The 20,210-nt window shown below is 36.9% G+C and overlaps 4 protein-coding genes across 4 annotated transcripts; 2 read left to right on the top strand and 2 right to left on the bottom strand.

Annotated features, from left to right (window-relative positions):
• Positions 1–254: 254 nt before the first annotated feature.
• LOC113685221 (store-operated calcium entry regulator STIMATE) lies at positions 255–7,980 on the top strand. The gene is made up of 6 exons (XM_027202708.2): positions 255–570; positions 2,863–2,911; positions 3,030–3,125; positions 3,773–3,894; positions 5,106–5,305; positions 5,841–7,980. Exons 1-6 carry the CDS (start codon positions 399–401, stop codon positions 6,054–6,056), a joined length of 855 nt encoding a protein of 284 aa, XP_027058509.1. The 5' UTR covers positions 255–398; the 3' UTR covers positions 6,057–7,980.
• Positions 7,981–11,176: 3,196 nt separating this feature from the next.
• On the bottom strand, positions 11,177–13,894 carry LOC113685218 (BTB/POZ domain-containing protein 6-B). The gene has a single exon (XM_027202705.2). The coding sequence runs from the start codon at positions 13,414–13,416 to the stop codon at positions 11,854–11,856; it is 1,563 nt and encodes a 520-aa protein (XP_027058506.2). The 5' UTR covers positions 13,417–13,894; the 3' UTR covers positions 11,177–11,853.
• Positions 13,895–15,824: 1,930 nt separating this feature from the next.
• LOC149045944 (uncharacterized) lies at positions 15,825–18,068 on the top strand. The gene is made up of 2 exons (XM_089206693.1): positions 15,825–16,003; positions 16,928–18,068. The coding sequence occupies exons 1-2, from the start codon at positions 15,987–15,989 to the stop codon at positions 17,673–17,675; spliced, it is 765 nt and encodes a 254-aa protein (XP_089062819.1). The 5' UTR covers positions 15,825–15,986; the 3' UTR covers positions 17,676–18,068.
• Positions 17,713–19,356, bottom strand: LOC149045943 (uncharacterized). The gene has a single exon (XM_089206691.1). The coding sequence runs from the start codon at positions 19,176–19,178 to the stop codon at positions 18,111–18,113; it is 1,068 nt and encodes a 355-aa protein (XP_089062817.1). The 5' UTR covers positions 19,179–19,356; the 3' UTR covers positions 17,713–18,110.
• Between the last annotated feature and the right edge of the window lie 854 nt (positions 19,357–20,210).

Raw genomic sequence — 20,210 nt, 5'->3', positions numbered from 1 at the left:
ATGGCATGCGGAGTGAAGGGGTGGGGTGGTCAAATGATCGTTAAATCGTGTGTAAGCGTAAAGAAATCTTTTTCGCGCAAAGGTTTTTTCCTGCATGAAAGAGGAAGTATTTCTGTTGGAACAATGAAGCCACGGTTGGACCTCAAGTACTCAGAGGTTCACAACGGATCGCACAGGGACGCCATTCCCTAGGGGCATTTTCAGACGTCATATGTGTGCTCCTTTCCGGGAAAGACATCATATGGGAGCGGCTACTCAGCTATCTGATTTCAATTATCTGTGAGGTTGGCATAATTTGTTGGAGAGGTCGTTGTTTCTCGCGGTAAATTTTCGTTAATCCAGAGCCAAAACTGCCATCAGCTGCCACTGTGGTTTGGAAGGAAGGTTGTCTCTAACTAATGAATCGTTCTTTTTCGTCTGGTGTGACGCTTTCTTCGAAAGTCGATAGATTATTGCACTCAACTGAAATGACGGAAATGGCTTCGGACCCGAAACACTGCCGCTTAAACGATGACTTCGGACTCCTTGTTCAAGGAATTCTCGCCGCTGTGGCATTCAGCACTCTTATTTGTGAGTAGAATTAGTTATTAAACATATTATTCAAAATCATAGCGTCTTCTTTCGTAGCGAATTTATCCCTTGGCGACTAGAATTTTGTCAATCGTGTTTAGATTTCAATGTCAGTTTGACAGGAACATAAAACATTTTCCTCGCATCCTTGAGTGAAATTTTATGATTTTCACCAATTTCCCCCAATTTCATTTTCACAGTAATGGATTATTTATTCGCTAAAATATAATCTCGGTGTATTAAACACACTCTAAGTAAGATAATTGGTAGTTATGCGAACTTTTAGGGAATCTTATGAATTTTGTAGTTAGCTTCGCTGTCATATATGAATACCAAAAATAGCATTTCATCTAATGCACTAACAAAACACTAAACACCTGTTCCTCGGGAGGCAATAGGATTTTTGTTTGTTCTTTGGAATTTTTCTTTTTTTTTCAAGGAACTTAGGGGGAATTAGAAATGATTCTTCCCTTTTGTTATTATAAGCGAATTTCATGCAATTACGTACATGACTACATGCACATTAATAGTTTTGCGTGTAGATGATTGAAGCATGCATGTATTTCATAAATTAAGTCGATGTAAGCTGAATATCCCCGATCTGCACATGATTGAGCTGAGACGGTCAAGAGCATTTCATCCGTCGTAAATATTTTTATGCTTAGTTTTCAAATAAGAAAAATATATCTACCTTATAATTTTCTTCACCTTAGGTGTTAGTACATGTAGGAAAGTTATGATTTTCATTTTTAATTCTGAGAACAAAATTCACAGGAGAAGTAAGAACATAAATTTCTAATACTTCTAGTGATAAATGATTGAAATAAAGAGCCCAATTTTATTTACTTTAAAAACAAAAAAATGTCAGTTTGATTAAATATAAATGCAAACGTGTTTTCAAAACTGATATATTTGTTGAATGTATGAAGACAAGAAGGATTGATTACATTTTATTCAAATGGTTTACAGCATTATTTTCTTTTAAAAGGAAGGGATCTTGGATGACAATTTCTTTTCACAATTAAGTAGATATGCATGTACATTTAGATCTCCCAATGCACAGAGTTGAGCATTAAAACGTTTTTGTGATCTGTCTCAACATTAGGAAGCAAGGATTGTCTAAATTGTCATGTTCATATTTTGTCAGTTTTGAAGTTTGTTGTGTAACTATTTTTCCTGTTTTACAATTCAAGATGTTGTACAGTTTTGTACCATGCTCATCTATTTTTTCTATGAGAGTTCGCTGTTTTTAGCTGAATTCTGATGTATCAGATGTGAAGAAAGGTTGTTTTTACCATAAAAAGTACAATGTTTTTTCTATTACATTCATTTTTACTTGGTATCTACTTAGAAGACAAGTGTTGATATCAATATCCACTATTGTTTGTTTTGTGGTCCTATATAATTAAGAACATATCTATGACATCATTGCATGCAAAGTCAGGCAGTGATATTTCTGCTTAGATTAAGCTGTGTCATTCTCATTTGCTCTCTTAACTCCCAGAAGTGATTCGCATGTAACTTCTCCCTACAATAACAAAATAGGTAATGAGAATACTCAAATGGATCAGGTAGAAGCTTTTATCTTGATCTAACATCAAATTCTTGCAACTAATTTACAAGGAAACATGTTGCAGCTAGAGGAGAGAATTGAAAATCAGATCTAGAGAGTTAGAGGGTTAATATGACTTATTATTTTAGAGGTAGAAGTTAGATATTTAACCTTTAAACTTCCAAGATCTATTGGTTGATTCTCCCTTCTAATTGCTTCACATTTCTTAGTAAATGAGTTACAAGACTTTGGCTCAAGAACAACATAACAACTTCTACCTGATAAGTTTGAGTATTCCCATTATCTGTTTGCTGGAGAGCGTTTGGATATTATAGGGAGAAGTTGTATGTTCTGGGAGTTTATTCTCATTTCTATCCTAATATGAAATTCACTTTGTTAGTTTAGTATCCTAACTTTTTGTGGCATAATTTCAAGAGGTTTCATCTTCTGGCAACAAAGTAGAGGCAGTTTATAATAAGACTGAGTATGCAGAAAAGAAGTTCTATATTTTTCTTCGACCTACACGTACAAGAGATTATTGACCTAATAACCTTTCCATTCCCCAGAATTACACATCATTTTTTAAAACTTTTTGTTATAGTATAGAAGTGACCACCATTACTGTGAAAAGAACATTTTTGAGTCTTTAATAAAACTGAACAGGTTGAATGTGATGTGATGGTTTGCTTGGGTTAACATCTGAAAAAAGTGATAAATGATCTGTTATTCTTTATTTATAGTAAAAAGATTGAGAGAACCTCTATCTGAAAGAAGACCTGTTCTTATTTGGTAAGTGATGTAATCAAGTCACTGGCAAATTTTGAAAAGCTCGAGATGTAAGCATGATGGTTTTTCATCCAAGCAAAAGCAACTGCCTTAATGCCTGTTTTTTGGCCTGTCATTGCAGGTTTTTTGATACCTCAAAGCAAGCAGTTGGTGCCATGCTTGTACACTTTGCCAACATCTTCTTAGCTAATCTTTTCAAAGGTGATCCATGCACTTGGTGAGTGAAACATATATGTCTTTTCCCCTTGAACAAGCTGACATATTGTAATAAACAGGTACCAGATTCAGGCTTGTCATTACAACTCTTAAGAGACTCTAGGACTTGCATGTTGTGGCAATTTTACACCGCTGGACTTATTGAGATTGAGTACAATGCATCTATATTTATAAAATATCAAGGTTACTATGAAATTGCCCTAATTCCTAACTCTAGATTATCAAGGTTATATTTCTTATACTGTGTCTAGCAATGCAAGTTTGGAGTCTTAACCCTTTAACTCTCAAGATCTCATTGGTAGTTCTCCGCCCTGTGTACCATATAATTCTTGTGATGTTAGTTTGGAGAATTTGGTATTGGATCAACTAATAATCCCCTAATTAAGATTTTTCTTTATTCTTATCACTTGTCTACTTGATATTATATTGATATTGTAAGGAGAAATTCTATCTTGGTCACTTATGGGACTTAAAGGGTTAAAAGAAACAACAGTTTCCCTTTGACTATTGATCTCTCTATCTCTTCCTTTACCTGAAACTCCCAGCTAGAAGTTGATACTGATAGAATCAAAGCAAGAGGGTCATGTTCTTGTTAGCATGGGATATGTTAGAATAATATCATGCACTAATGCATCTTTTTCTTTGAAGGTACCTGATAAATTTCTTGTTGGATTCTACTCTTGGCCTTGTGGTAATTTACCTCTGTCTTCAGTTCATGCAAGTTATTGTAAGAATGTATGACTGGGATAACTTGAGATTTGGCGAGTATGGTAAGATTTATGTGAAATATGACATGACTTAAATGAAAATAAGCAATAGAATAATGGTAAACTTTGAGCCAAATTATGGAATGAAGAAAGTTTCTATTTGTACATCCACAAGTATGGACTAAAGAGAAAATCTCAGCCCCCCCATAAGAATGAATGGCAGACTTTTGACAATCTGATTCTCTGCTGCTGAGGTACAGAGAACAAATCAGCAAACTAGGTTATACACGTAAACTATTAAATGCAGTTAAATACAATTTAATAGAGTTAGCAACAAAGAGCATTAGCATTCTCTAGTAGTCAGTGGTTTCTACATATGTGCATGTGTTAGAATTCCATGTGCTCTTCATCTGAGCTTTTATTGCATGTGCTTTTAGCATGAACTTTCAGCGTTGTTTGGAGTGGCAGCTCATTGTCCGGGCAGTTTTCCCCATCCCTTCCCTCCCTCTTTCCATTGTTTATTCAGTGTGATGGGTGCCTTTTTCACTTTCCTGGGTGGGGGCTCATGGCTGGATTACCAGGATTTGCTAGCCATGGGAGAAGTCTCCATCCAGGAGCTGGCTGCCAGTAGTGATAGCTCCTGGATGTCTCAGGCACCTAACCTCCACTTGGTGATGCAGTTGGTTGCAACATGCACCTCAAAGCTTCTCAAATTGATGATCTCAGCAGTATGTAGTAGGCTTGCCAAATATGAACTTGATAAATATTCAAACTTACAATAAGTGTCAAGTCAGTGTAACAGCAGTGCACTGCAAAACGTGAAGATCTGGGCTTTGATGCCTTTTTGAGGACTGAAGTTTTCTCTTTGTCCTATGCTTGCAACTGATTGATGAATGACTTTCTTTATTCATTGTTAATATCCAGTTTTAGAATAAATATTTCAGTGATCTAGCACTAGATCTATGTGCTCTTGATTGCTATGAACATTCCACCCTTATCAACTATAATGCAATAGAAATCTTGTAGAAAAAGCTCATAATCTTATCATCAATTATGGACAGTTATTTGCCAAAAATCTGATTGGTTCTCATACACTGCAAACTCATATGGTTATTAACCTCTGGGTTCTACTTTCTCTAAGGTCATCTATCTAAAAGTACAGGCCTTGCCTAGAAACTGGAATTCTAAAATATCACTTTCCTTGTGCAACTAAGTGTAGCTACCTGAGGAGACAGTTTCAGCTGAATAGTAATGTTTAATTTCTCCACTGGCAGGTAATCCTCCACAGTGCAAAGCCTGGGCAGGGCAGTGTTTTCTGTACCTGTGGGCTGTCATCATTGAAAAGGCTACCATAACCCTACTGGTGCAACTTAATTTTTGGGAGGAAGTTCGTAGGTTCATTCTTTTACCAGTCAAGAACCATCCAAGAGTGGAGCTTGCAATATCAATGCTGATTATTCCTTTTGTTTTCAATGTAAGTAGGTTCCTTGAATTGTAATGTTTAAAAGATTGCTGGTGATGTTTGCACAGCAGAGGTGGTTTAGAAAGAGGGAAAGGAAGAGGTTGTATGTGCTGCATGTTCTTCTCTTTGCATTTTCTTTGGTACTGATAAGGAGAATTTGTCTAACAATCAAAGTCTCTTACCAGTAGGTTGGCAATCTATTCTCATAATGTTACTAGATGATTCAGCTGTATTACTGAGGAGAAGGTAGATGCTGATCACCCCTAGGTTTTAAAAGAGCTACTAAGATGAGTTACAGTACTGTTTTAACCTATTACACCCTAACATCAGTATGCACCTTCTCCATACTGTTCTCTCTACAATTCCTAAGGTGCCGGCAAGGAGAATTTGTTTACTAATCAAGAGCTTTTTGAGTTGGTAACTGTTTCCTTAAGTCTCACGGTAGTAATGCCTGATTCAAGGGTGATATTGTAAGGAGAAATTAGATGCTTATCACTCTTAGGGTGTATAGGGTTAGTGTACATTTAAAACTTTGTTATCTCCTCAGGCTATAATGTTCTGGGTTGTTGACAATTTTCTCATGCGAAAGAAGAAAAAATTATTACAGAAAGAAGACACAAGGAACAAAGTAAAATATGAAAGACGAGCAGTGATGAACGGATCTGATGAAGAGGCTGTGCTCTTAGAAAACATGACAGAAGGAGAGAGTCTGACAATTCCAGATGACAACATTTATCATAGAGGGGACACTGTGAGAAGATGATAGCTCACAAAATCTTGGAAGATTATAGATACATAAACAGGTAGCCGGTCGCCCCTCTGAGCAGGCTTTTCTAGATGAGCAAATACAGCGTGGAGATTTGTTGATCAATAAGCAATGAAGGTGCCAGTGTGAAAAATGGCATAGAAAGCTCCTTATTCATGCCCCCTAATTTACTTTTGGGTGATGGGGTTATGACAATTTTCATTAGCTCTGGAATTATTGTGTCATTTTCGCTCTGTGAAGTATACAAACAATCGGCCACCTTTCCCTGAGACAGAAAAATGATTGAGATGTATTTTCCCATTTTCCAGGTAGCATGCCAATTATTTCCCATTATTTTCTACATGTAGCAATTTGCAATTTCCTTCCTCTTTACTTAGAGTTATAGCAGTTGTACTGTTTTCCTGGTTTTTTTTTTCTTTTCAATTGCATAAATTTTAAATTTTGTTGCATTTTTATACATAAAGGAAGGGAGAAAGTGCTGACCTTGTGAAGGTGAGGGATCAGGCCCTCCCTTCATCTACACAAAAGGGTTAACCCTTGACACCTTATCTAACATTATACATATTCGTCCTACTGTTTTCTGTAAATTTCCAGTGGTACAGGGGGGGGGAAAAGTTGTTTAACAATCAAGAGCCCCTTTACCTGTATGGATTGATCTTCAGAGCATAGCCAACCCTCTTTTTATCTTCAGAAATTGCAGCTCTATTTACAAAGAAGAAATGTAATTTTATTTGGTGTAGCATCAGAATTTCCTGACCAGTTTTGAAGGGCTGAACTAGAAATTCTTAAACTGTATTGTAAATAATAAAATTTAATGTGAATTCAAAATAGTTTCGATAAGGATTTATGGTGAAATTCAATTAATTCTTGATTTTGGGAGAGATTGCAAACAGTTACGTTCAGATACTAAAAAACAATTGTCATGATAAAATTGAACTTTTATTTTTTTTAGTTAATAATTCTTAAACTGTTTAATTCTTGTTGCTTCCTGGATTAATTATTGCCTATTTAGTATTTTCCTTTGTTTACACAACTCAATTTTTGTAAGTTTTCTTCAAGTTGAGGGTACTTTTACACGGGAAGGAAACCAGAAAAGTGCGCCCTTCCTCTGTAACTCTTTAACCCTTTAACTCCCAAACCAAATTTGTAATTCTCTTTACTGTCAACCATACAATTCTTATAATATTAGTTCAGAGAATTCAGAATCGGATCAACTAATTTGCCCCAAAGTGATATTTTTCTTTATTCTCATCACTTTTCTGGTTGATATTGTATTGATATTGTAAGGAGAAATTCTGCCTCTGATTGTCAATTCTCCTCTCTAGCTGAAACACAATTCCTTCCTTGTAGATTGTTTATGAGAATTTGGTGTTAGATCAAGATAGCTGATAAATTTGACCATTCTCATTACCTGTTGCTGGATAATGTATGTATGACTGTCATAGAGAGAAGTTTAATTTTAATCACTGTAGGGAAATAACGTTCAAAATCAAGGTGTCAGTGTAATGACTACTGCAAGATTCCATTTTTTGAAATAACCAACATTCGTACCTTTAACAATTGAGATACTGAGTTATAAGAATATTTATTTTTTAGTTCAGATTTTGTACTTTCTGTGTGAAAATCTATTGTTTCTTTGAAAGGAATTAGAGTGAATATTTAAAAAGTGTTTTCAGGTTACATAGTATAAGAAGTTATATTTTACTAATTTTAAAATGTCTCTGTATTTGAGCTGTAAACCAGTTACAAGATGTAAAGAGTCTCTTTACGTACACAGTGAATTATCAGATTTGCTTTAGTGAGAATCTTACTTGCCTACTTTCCTCATTTCTTTAGTAAAAATTGATACCTTAAAGCATTTAATTCACCGACCTGTTATACTTTTTTATGAAAGAATTGGAAATAAAGAAAAGTAATTGCTTTTTTTGTAGATTTACTTCAATATTATGGACTCAGGGTACTTTTATGACATGGTTTTCCGATATTTAATCCTTTTACTCTCAAGATCTCATTAACAAATCTCCTTACTGTCTACCATATGATCCTAATGATGTTAGTTTGGAGAATTTGATACTGGATCATTTCATAATTCCCATATTGATATATTTCTCTATTCACATCACTTGTCTGTTTGATATTGTCATGTTATTGTAGGGAGAAATTCTCTGATTAGTTGGAGGAGTTTAAGGTTCAAACATTACAGGTGTGCTCCCTCAAAAGGATATTGTTCAAGGTTCCTTTTGGGTCTGAAAACTGGGAATTGTTTATCCTGTGCCGTCAACAAGCTCACAATTTTACTACTGTTCTTACGAATAAAAATTTATTCTGGATATTTCGACAAAAAAACCCCTTTACACAAAGATTTACAGTAATTATTACAAACTTAACATTTTAAGCTTTGATCCACGCTGGTGTCACATGTAGACCTAATTTTGCCGCGGAAAACCGCTGACCAAAGTAATAGCAGCAAGGTAATCATCTAATGAGTGACGATCCTCTCCACTGTTCGAGCCACAAGAAGCTTGGTGCCGAGCCTTGAGGTTAACAGTGGGTAAGGAATTGGGACTGAATGATGAGCTCACTGAAGCTGATACACGAGGACCTAACATCACACTGACCGTTTGTGGAGAGGAACACTGTCCCCTGGTGTCCATGTGAAAGACTGTTAAGTTTGCCTCGTCCGGGAAACTGGTAATCCTGGGAAGCATGTCTTCGGTAGTGGGCCCGTTTGGTAGAAACAGAGAAGCGTTTCCTAAAAACGGAGAGAAGAATGGGCTACAACCGCTTTAGTCAATATGATCATACGCTGTTACCCTAAGTGTAGCATGGCAATTTTCAATCGATTGTCGAAAGTTTAATCCGGGATTGTATTGGTATTGCCTTACTTAATTCTTTGGTTGATTCATAAAAATCGCAACACTCTCTCAGATGTTAAACTAAAACCATTAAACCTGGTCGCCCGTAGGGGTTTTTGAATCATTAATTTTTCTTGTGCTTAGCTCAGATAATTTATCGCTGGATTCGAAAAGTGGCTATGTCACATGTTGTCTTATCTTAGGTCTTCATAGTACCTATCTGAATGATATGTCTGAATTAACAAATTTCTTTTCAGTTCGAGATGAATCGTCAATCCTACCTGAATCCTGTCTTCTCGTATGTTCAGTTCTCGCGCCAGCTTCTCTCGTAAGTGAATACCCGGAAATCGTTCTTCTTGGAATGCTTCCTCCATACGATTGAGTTGTTCATTAGTAAACGCTGTTCTTCTTCGCCTTTTTCGCAGTTGGTCATCTTAGGGAATCAATAAATAAAATTGTTAATTCGCTTTGGCTATAAAATCCCAGCGCGCATATATCCCACATATATCTCTTTAAGGAACGCAATAAGAATAATTAATTATAAGATTCACGTTATCTTATTATAGCATACTAATACTAGCTGTCCTCATGGCGTGTAAGTGCAGATGAGCAAAATCGTGATCTTGTTTTCAAAAGATTATGATAACGCATACTCTCCTCGTGGAAGTAAACCGAAAGTGCAAGGAAAGCTGCAAAATACTTCTTAAATGGTTTACATTATAATGTATTAGTTTTTGTAGAGAACTTGTGGATTAAGTCGCTTATTGCAATTCGGTTACATTTACTTACATTCAATTTCCGCGGCTGGTCTTTTGCAGGCCTTCCTTGAGTTCATTTTTTAAATTCCGGTGAGCGAAGTTTCAACTTTGAAGTGCACAGCTCACAAGAGACGTTCTCGACACAGGTATAAAAGGTAACTGAGTGGTTGTGAAATTAATTTTTTTATATAGCACACGCTGTTCAAATGTGGGCGGGCTACCACCAAACTTGTCATTGACTTGATTAGAAAATTGTTTATCACACCTATTGTTATTTCTTAGTGCGCGTCTAGCCATTGTTATGCACCAACTTTCACCTAAAATGATTTGTAAATTATTTTCCACATGTATTGTTGTTAATTTTTTCACCTCTCTCTATTGTTACATGCATCATCACGCACAAACTTGAAAATTAGACTCTTGTTAAGTTTAGTTTCACTGAAGTGTCAAAACTCCCAATTTGTTTTCCGTCACTCAGATTTGATCTGGGTGATACGCCGAGGAAGTTAAATATTTCATTAAATTTAAACTTAAATCGGTTGCCCAAGGTTTGAAACATTAAGGAAAGAATCAAAATCATTATAAGCTTCCTTCAAAACGAATTGACGCGCGCATGAAAATCCTGAACGTTTTAATTTAAGCAACACAATCTAGCCTTTCCATGCAGAGAGCCATCTCTTAAGGACAACTTTTTATTATGAAGAGTTTCCTGTGTACCAAAATAAGCCTCCCGGAGGAAAATACTTTGTGCGAAAGTCGATTCAATCTAATCTGCTCTCAAAAGAAAATATTTTCTATCGCTATAGTTGTTATCTCTGGCGGACACCTCTTTATTACCTTAATGACTCTGAGTAACGAGGGGACCGTATCTGAGTTTATACGAAAGTCTGTTCCTTTATTGATACATCTTTTATTACTCATTCATTCGACAACGCTCGGAAGCGATACGCAAATTTAAAGTTATCAGGCTTCACACGTTCATCCATTTGACATGAGTGGAATTTATCTGATACGCCATCTAATTAATAGGAATTCCAATTTCAAGTGCGTGTGTTCAACCTTTTCTAGAACATGGTTATCTGTACAAAATAAAAGAAAACATAGCCAAAAATTAATCCAGTCTTTATTTCTGGATTCCTTACACCGGAATAAATAACTTCTGCAGGAATCAGAATGGAGTCTGAAACGGAATAGAATGGCAAACGTTGGAATTCGAAAGGCAATATTTCTACGAACTGCTCAATTGTCTTATTGTCTTAGTTCGGCTGCACAAACTGACAACGAAATAATGAGCATTTTAGCGCGTGTAAGCGTGGCGTAGGGCCAAAAAATTAACACAATAGAACAATTGAAAAAACAAGTAAGAGGCTTGGTGCGCGGTTCGGGTCCAACCTCCGACTGCCTCGACCCAAACCACCTCATTTTTTTGATTTTAATCAAAGAAAATTAACCGCCATCGCGAGTCACTCGAATTGGATCTGAATAAAACATGGTAACAACATTCCACGTTTTGAAACTTTAATGAAATCAAAGTTGATAATAATCGTTAAATTCACTTTTATTTAAAAGGGAATCAAAAAATATCGAGCGTGCAAGTTTTACAATTGCAAATGATGCTTACTAATGCATTAACAATGGAAAGACGGTCAGAATTGAAAAACAATGTGTGTGAAAAATATTTACAATCAAGTCAATAACAACTGTTCGACAATTAAACTGATGTGTTAATCAATCTGCTACGCAAGTAAATTACAAGTCTATTTACAACTTGGTAGTTGACCACCAACGTTCTAAGAATCTGTCTTGGTTTTAGTTTTGGATATTTGACTGTTTTAACGATATTTCAAATTCATAATTGGTCGCGTAAAAATGCGAGTCACCCCAATAACAAAGGTATCATGATAGCGATTTCACTATTAAATTTTCCAGCATCGAAAACCTTGAACACTCCGAAAAAGGCTCTATATTCAAACTAATTCCTTGGTTGCATTCCAAATACAAAGCAATGATTATTATGAATCATGACTACAGGGCTTTTTGCTAAGATTTCTTCACGGCTTTGTACACGAATCTAATACAGGACTCTAACTGCATTGAAAAGGCTTTCTATGGATATCACACAAGTTGATGAGTGGCTTTAGTCATTCAGTTAAGAACAGTGACCAATTCAACCAATACCATTTATGTAAAGATTAACGAGGGAAATTGGCCACAACTTGCGTTGGTTCTAAGTCTGCTGTCATAAGGATCCTTGAAAGTGAAAAGCACTCCCTGGCACTCAACAGAGCTTTGGCCTCGCTGTCCGTACCATGACAAAGGACCTTTGATAATTGATAGTAATTCGTAATATTTATATGCCTCCAGATGAATCGGACGGTCAAACAATACATCAAAGCCATAATATTTAGAGTTCTCTCTGGCGGTTGATGCGTAATTTCCAGACTGTGTTACCAGACACTTTGTAAAAGGTTCGGTACAGTTCACCTGTAAGGAAACCTGGTACTCGTTTCCTATGGAGCCAAAAAGCTCAACCCCGCGAAGCCTGATGGGTTTATTGACTGAGAACTTCAATTTGTCAGTGCTATCAACGTCGTAGCACCACTTGCTAGAATTGCTCGCCGAATAATTTACCGCTGATGAGGCAGTTGCCTGACGGTATGACCGGGCTAATTGACCGCTACGCAATTGGTTGCGGGTCAGATAATGAGAATTATCATATAATTTAACTTTCCTGGTCTGAATAATTGGCATATCAAACCCTGAAAATCTGTGGCATCGAAAAAAGCTGGCAATAAATCTTTTCTCTTGGGAAAATGGCAAAGAAATTGTTGGAACGTTGCTGTAGTATCTCATCATGTCGCTGTTCTCCTCATTTGTGAGAATGCCAGAACTTAACACCACAGACGCAAACTCTGCCTGAGAAATTAGAGGAAACCTTATGGCTTTAACAATTTCATCTCCGAGAATTCGTCTTTTTAGGCGACCAGTAAGAGTTTGTCCTTGCTTTACAATTTTTTTGGTGGCCCACTGATCTATTGCCTTAAAGAGATCTACTTCCTTAACATTCAACGTTCTTCTTTTCACGACAGACTTGACAACAGATATTTCAACTGTTGAGAATCCATCTGACATCAACGCCTCGTCCGCTTGCATCTCAATAAGTTTCCAACATTCTCTTTCTAACTCTTTCGCTTCGAATTTCTCAGCAGCGACTAGAATTTGAAAGACATTCGATACTTCTAAAATGTCACGCAAATACTTAGTGCATTTATTCACGAGCGAAGGCACCATGTATTGCGTGGCTAAGTTCAACACTTGCATTACGTTGCTTCCGCTCAAATTTACTTTGTCGTAGTACAAGAAACGAAGCAACTCCAACAGGCTCTCGTACTCATAGTCAGGTAAATCAATAGAGTTTTTAGTTTCCGCCATTGGGCCGTAGAACATGGCACAAAATACAGGACTGCTGATTGCAAGAATAAACTTGTGAGCTGGAATCACCAGCCTCTTGCCGTTTGACGCTGGAACAACAAATTTTATATCGCTTAGTAACTCTCTGCTGAATATAAATTTGTTTCTGTCTAAGACAGTAAGACACTTTGTCTGCCAGTCTTCTGCTTGAATAATCGGTGCGTCAGCGACAGCTGTGTTGTTTGCAGCCTCCGCAGCCCCTGAAATTTCGTAGTTCGTTGCCATCGTTGCTGTTACTGATTTGTTGGCGTTCTTTGATAAAACAATCCCCATATAGTCTCACTTGATATCCTTTCACTAATGGTTTGTAATCGAGAGTCGCTGAGCAAAAATTGAAGATAAGAAATCGACGAGATCTCGGTTAGATGTGTTTACTTCTTGCAACGAATGAAAGCTGGGCCTCTCGATTTTCGTAATTTAATAGCCTCGAGGTTATGTGATTACCCAAATATTCAAAATATTACGTAGTGTTCTGTTTCTAAATATTATATTGCGTCTCGGAAAATCTTCTGCATGACAGACTGTACTTGGTACGTTTGAACGTAGTTTTACGTCACATCGGCCTGTTCCACCCTTAATATCCTTACTATTATCATTATTGTTGCTATCATTATTATTATTATTATTATTATTATTATAATTTTTTATCATTATTATCATATTTATTATACCTATCATTATTATCATTACACCAATCAATTCTAAGCTTTAACATCTCCCCCTAACCCTCGGACAACCCACGGGAATTTGACTGTCGCCCATGCCCGGGGAGGGGAAATTTGAATGTTTTAGATGAAGAAAGATTAAAAAGTGTCATAACTGTAAAAAGAACTTAAATTTTATTCCCCCCCAACCCCCCCCTTCTTCCACGACCGCAGGTTGGCTACTTTCCTTCGTCCCTAGGACGGCCCTTTAATCAACAAGTTTATCAGTTTATTGATCAACACAAGTTTATTGTGTCTTAGGCTCAGCTATTCAGGTGTGACATAACATAATGAAATGGCACACTAGCCAATTCTCTGTATTCATTAAAAATTAAACTTAAATTTAAAAGTTTATACCATAACATACGAATAAAAATTTTAATAATTTAAAAGTTTAAGTCAGGATCATAAATTGCAATCTAAAATAATTCCATGCTATGCTAAGAAGTAACAACAATAATCATATGTACTAACAATAGTTAAATAACAAGTAAAAAGTTAGGTTAAAAGGCCCAAAAGGAAAATTTTCTTTATACTGTTTTTGAAGGCCTTGAAAGTTCTGACAGTTCTGTGTGACTCTGATGGTAGGTTCCACAGCTTTGGCTCTAGGTAACACCTCTGGATGGCCCCTTCAAAAAAAATCGGAAAAAAACGAACGAGCAAATAATAATAATATAAATAATGGTAATAGGACCGAGTGGAGTCCAATTCGGACTGTAATCATACGAGTGATTAACAAAATCGAACGACCGCGAAGCGGGAGTCAGATTTGTTAATTACGAGTATGATTACAAACAAGTGGATGACAAGAAGTCCTGTTACCAATTAATCACAACTATGACAAAATTTGAGAAAGAAACTAGACATTGGTTCTACACGTTTTCATTTAAAATTAACTCGGCGAAATGCGAGACAACAGCGCGCGCACATGACGCGTTTTGTCCACTTACCTAGGCATGACGTCCTATTACACCGTCAAATTACAAGCATGACGCGTACACTGTCCTATTAGTGCACAAATCAGGCTGGTGATAGCGTTCGAGAATTTTTTTTATAGTTTTGATAATGATAATAATAATAATAATAATAATGCTAAAAATTAATATTAAAATAATCAACGTGGAATGAGGGTGATTTGAGAGGCTGATGTGACGTAAAACTGCCCTCCCTAAAGGTCATGAAGGTGATTTTGCGAGACGTAGTATCGAATTTTAAAATAGAACACTGCGTAATATTTTATATATTTGGGTAGTTTTTACCAAAGGATTACTGTATTACGAAAACCGAATAGCTCTTCGGCTCTTTTCGTCAATTTTTGATTTGTGTCTCTCGATCACAAACCACAATTGAAAGGAAATCAAGTCAGACTGTATGGGGGTTGTTGTATCAAAGAACGCGGTCAAACCAGTAACAGCAGCGATGCCTACAAACTACGAAATTTCGGGGACTGTTAACTACAACACGTGTGAGGCTACATACAACTCTGCCGCCTTTGATGCACCGGTTATTGATAATATTGGCAGACAAAGTGTGATACTGTCTTAGACAGAAACAAATTTATATTCGACAGGGAATTGCTAAGCGATGTAAAATTTGTTGTTCCAGCGTCAAACGGCAAGAGGCTGGTGATTCCAGCTCACAAGTTTATTCTTGCAATCAGCAGCCCTGTGTTTTGTGCTGTGTTCTATGGTCCAATGGCGGAAACTAAAAACTCTATTGATCTATCTTACTATGAGTACGAGAGCCTGTTGGAGTGGCTTCGTTTCTTGTACTACGTGGAAGTAATTTTCAACTGAGTGTCGAAAGTGATCCGGAATTGCTTTGTTTTTCACTTAAATTGGTTTTGCGATTGGTCCAGAAAACTCGCGCCACTCTCTCAACCAATCAGCTTGCAGCTTTATCATTCGCGGCCGGCTTAATTATTCGCGTTTTCCCGCGCTTCGAGCAGTGTGCTTGTTTTCACTGAGTCCTCATTAGGGACCTTACGATCCGACAACGGCGACGGCGACGTGGGACTTTTTTACTTCCGGTTACGTACTGCGCATGAGTAGATTTCTGAGACGGCGGTGTCCCTTCACGCGCGGACGTCTAGAAGCCTTGTTTGACGTTGTGCGAAAACGTGGAAATTAAAACCCAACTATGGCAAAGGAATCAAGGTAAAAACGAGACTTTGCGACTAAATTTAAAGAATACTAGTTTGTTTGAAATATCCGAAACGAACAGAGCGTGGAGTCTTTAGTATACGACCACAAACTGAATGGAGAGAGATTTGACTTATTTTGCTTTGTATTTGTTTGTGATTGTACTTCACTCGCTATCACTGAGCTTTCTTATCACTTACTTTCCAACTTTTTTCTCGATCAAAAAAAGAGGACAATTAAGCTTAATTTTATTTTGGGTTTACTAGGAAATAGTAGAGAGATTTTGTCGGCAGCGGTACTAGATTCGACCGATGCAAAGTGTATAAATACTTTCATTGAGCTAATTTTCATTTATAATCGTAGATTAACCTTATTTTACAAGGAACTCACTGGCTGGGTTGAACAGTTATATCGACGAATTCCGATACCGCAAATATTGCTTTATTTATAACTGAATCAAAAACAAATACAAAACAGAGACGTTCACATAATTTCCACTGTTTCCTAATTAAATAAGAATTATTTTACAAAATCCAAACTTTATTGATTGCCCAATATTTTGCTCCAAATGCTACACATTTTTTTAGTAATTATGACTGTCTTCATTTGAAAGCGTCCTTCCAACCTTAATTGTATGTTTCCCTCATTTGGAAGGCAAAGGATAGCCATCATGTATTCTCATGATCATTTCTTTATCTGTCAACAAGTTCAGCTAATTTATTGGAGGACTAAAGAAAACAAAGATATTGTCTAATATTATGATGATCTAGTTAATACCACCCAAAGCAAGTTATGTTATTTGTTTTAAAAACTTTGATCATGATTGGGACCAAGTGCTAGTAAATCTCAGATACAATGATAATTTTATTGTTAGCAAATTTTGCTGATATACTGATACTTCTTCCTCATGAAGTAATTTTTGTTGCACTGCACTTTCAGTCAATCAATGAAATGGAATGAAGAACACGAATTGCTTATGTTGAGGGAATTGATGCTTTTGCAGCCATGGCTGCACAAGAAAGGAACAAGTGAGAGAGGAGATGATTGGGAAAAGCTGGCAGTATCCTTAAATGCTATTCCTTATCCACAATTCCGTGTTACTCAACGGTCTGTTCGTGACCACTATTCAACAATGGAAAAGAGAAGAAGGAAAAAAGTCAGGGAAGAAGACAGAGCCTCAGGTATTGCCCCTGAAGAGGACAAGGAACTAGATCAACTGTTAGATGAAACCATTGAACTCTTTGATGAGTCTGACAAAATCACAGATCAAACAAAACAAAAGCAGGAAGAAGAAGCAAAGAAAGCAGAGGAAATGCGGAAGAGATCATTGGAAACTTTTAAAGATAGTGCCAAAAGGAATGCCGATGAACAGCAAGGAGCAAGACCGAAAAAGGGCAGAGCTAGTGGTGCAAGCACTCTGGCTTACCTGAAGGATAGGGCAGAAGTAGAAGCTACTTTAAAACGTGATGAATTGGAGATAAAAAGGCAAGAGTTAGCACTGCAAGCAAAGGAGCAGGAAGGAAGACAACAGCAATTGGATATGATGAACAAGCAAACTAGAGATACCCAGCAGCTTCAGCAGCAGCAAATGCAGCAGTTTATGCAAATGAATGCAAACATGATGCAACAGCACCAACAACAAACCCTTGCACTTATGGAACTAATGAAAAAGTTTGCTGGGAAGTGATGCTGGTCAATCTCTGCAAGAGGTCATTTAAATGCACAAAGAGTTCACATTTTTATTAACTTGAACATTTTCAAGGAAGTTAAAAATTAAAGATTTATAATAATAATTACTTGTTTACATATATAGTTGTAAAGGAAATGTTGCTTAATTTTGCCAACCTTTGAAAGTCGCCGAATTGATGTTATGCCAGTATCAAAACTGGGGCTGAGCCTTTATCAAGGCAATAGGGCTTATCCAACTATAGAATTGCATTACTTTCTGTAAACATGCTCACCATTATTTGTTCTCATTTAATAGTTTGTTTTGGTGGCATTTATTTCACTTTAATTCCAATATGTTAGCCTTTCTCGATTGCATAATTTTTTTTATTAAAAAGCAGTTCAATTTTCGAAAGGAAAAGTGTTATGTAACTTTTGTAAAACCTGTTTGGCAGACTTAGTGAAAATAATCCCCAATTTCTGGGGGAGAAACATCAAAGTAGTCTGATGTGGTGGATCCGTAACAACAAACACGAGCATTGTGAAGAAGGGCACATGTCACATACATTTTGCCAACAGCACTTAAACTTATTTTCAAGTTTTTTTTGAAATCCAGAAATTTAAAATAATTTATTATATCACCAAAAATCCATTCAACAGAAACTCTGACTTCACTCATAGATTCATTCCATGCAGACTGTATGGGAGTTAGTCCAGCCCCTCGAAAAGGTCCTTGCAGATGTAGTCGAAGAGGATATGCCGGATCTCCATAAATACTTAGGGGGTTCCCATTTGTGTCCACTGAAAATCGTTGCAATTGGTTTAACACTCCAGATCTAGCTAACATCCCACTGTCATGTCTCTTTCCCTCGACAGGCCCAAACAGGTTGGCAACAAGGCCACTGGGTGCTGCGATAGATTGAAACTTTATAGCATGGACTTTTTTGTGACCATTGTATAAGCACTTTTGGTTTTGTCCTGGTCGGCATATGGGCCTCACAGTACCGTCAACAAACCCCCAACAGTTGTCAAGAGCAGCTCCCCTGTTGTGAACTGCAACGGCAAACTCCTCTAAATGATCGGGTCTTAACCAATCCTGGTTCAAATCATTGAGAAGTCGGTTCCATGTTTGATACATCTTGTTCATAACAGCATTTGAGATCATACACAATTGTGGTTCTGGCCTTCCAAATCTGGGTATCATGTCTACGTATCTACAGGGATAGGCAAATCTTTTAAGAAAAATGCACAATGCCTCAACCATGTCGACATTTACACCATTGTAGCAAACGATCCGATCCGGTAAAGTAAACACCTCTGCCAAGTTGTAAATGTCATTCTTGTAAAATCTAAACTCAGTTTTACATTCATCATCGGTCATCTTGTCGAGATCGAAACACTCGTAGTTAGTGTACGGTAAATCCGGATTTTTAGGCTTGTGTAAATCGTAGAGAAGCACGAATTCTTCAGCGTTAATCAAACGGGAAGCATGAGCCAGGAGAATAGTGTCACGGAACTTTGGCATGGCTTTCTAAAAAACTTTCGTTGACTTAAACACGATAAACATCAATGACCGTCGTCAACGTTCTCGCTCGTAAAATTCGTAATCTCAATTTTGGCGGGAACGCCAACACGACGTGGCCCCGCTCGACCCAGACTTCTCACGTTGCCGTTGCCGTCGCCGTTGTCGGATCGTAAGGTCCCTATTGGCTAATGATGACGTCAACCTGTGTTTTGATTGATCGCTGGGACTACTTTGGTTTTGGTTTTTCGACACAAAAACTGACCCTGCTCTATAGAAGTAACCATAGTAACTCAGTTTGTTTCCGAAATATATATTTGATTCTTCGCAACACAGAAGGATAAATGAATTCAAAGCTCAGAACTAAGCTTTGAATCGCGATCGTGCTAAAGTAGATCTATATATTTCCAAAAAGTTCAGCATGAAGCTTGATATTAAAGATGATGTCGACAAGAGTAAAAGAAAAAAAATTCAGCCAAATATCTCATATGAGTTGGAATACGAGTACACTTTAAAACTTTGGTAATAAGGGAATCTAGGTATGTACCTACAGATGAAATCGTCGAAGGGCGTTTTTTGGAGTGTCACAGGCTTTTGAGTAGAAAATTTTGTGACGTTATAAATTGTGTGATGTTGGTGTCTCTTACATAAAATTGACCTATCCAACTACAGGAGATGAGGAATCAATTTCATTATGGGGTGCATTTCGACTGATCGTCGTAAAATACAAACCAGTGTCATTAATGCACAAATGGTTACTTAGTCATTTAGTGAAAATACTGATTAGTACGACTGAATTTGTGAAAAATACATCTTTGCTTGTTTGCTATCTTGTGATCGGTTGATTTTGTATATTAAAGTTATCCTGGTAACTTGCAGTAGAAGAATTGTTAGATATGCACTATTGACCAAGCGTGAGGTCAAGATGGCTGGATATTGGCTGACTTCAGTTAATATGGACCGTGACAAAGTCGAGGTCCATAAAAACGCAAATAATTTGTCAAATTTATAGGGTTGACTTAAAAAAAAAAAAAA

The sequence above is a fragment of the Pocillopora damicornis genome, chromosome 5 (genome assembly GCF_964200805.1).
Source record: "Pocillopora damicornis chromosome 5, jaPocDami1.2, whole genome shotgun sequence".
Taxonomy (NCBI): Eukaryota; Metazoa; Cnidaria; class Anthozoa; order Scleractinia; family Pocilloporidae; genus Pocillopora; species Pocillopora damicornis.
The sequence above is the reverse complement of the archived record's forward strand: the minus strand, read 5'-3'. Positions and strand labels throughout refer to the sequence as shown.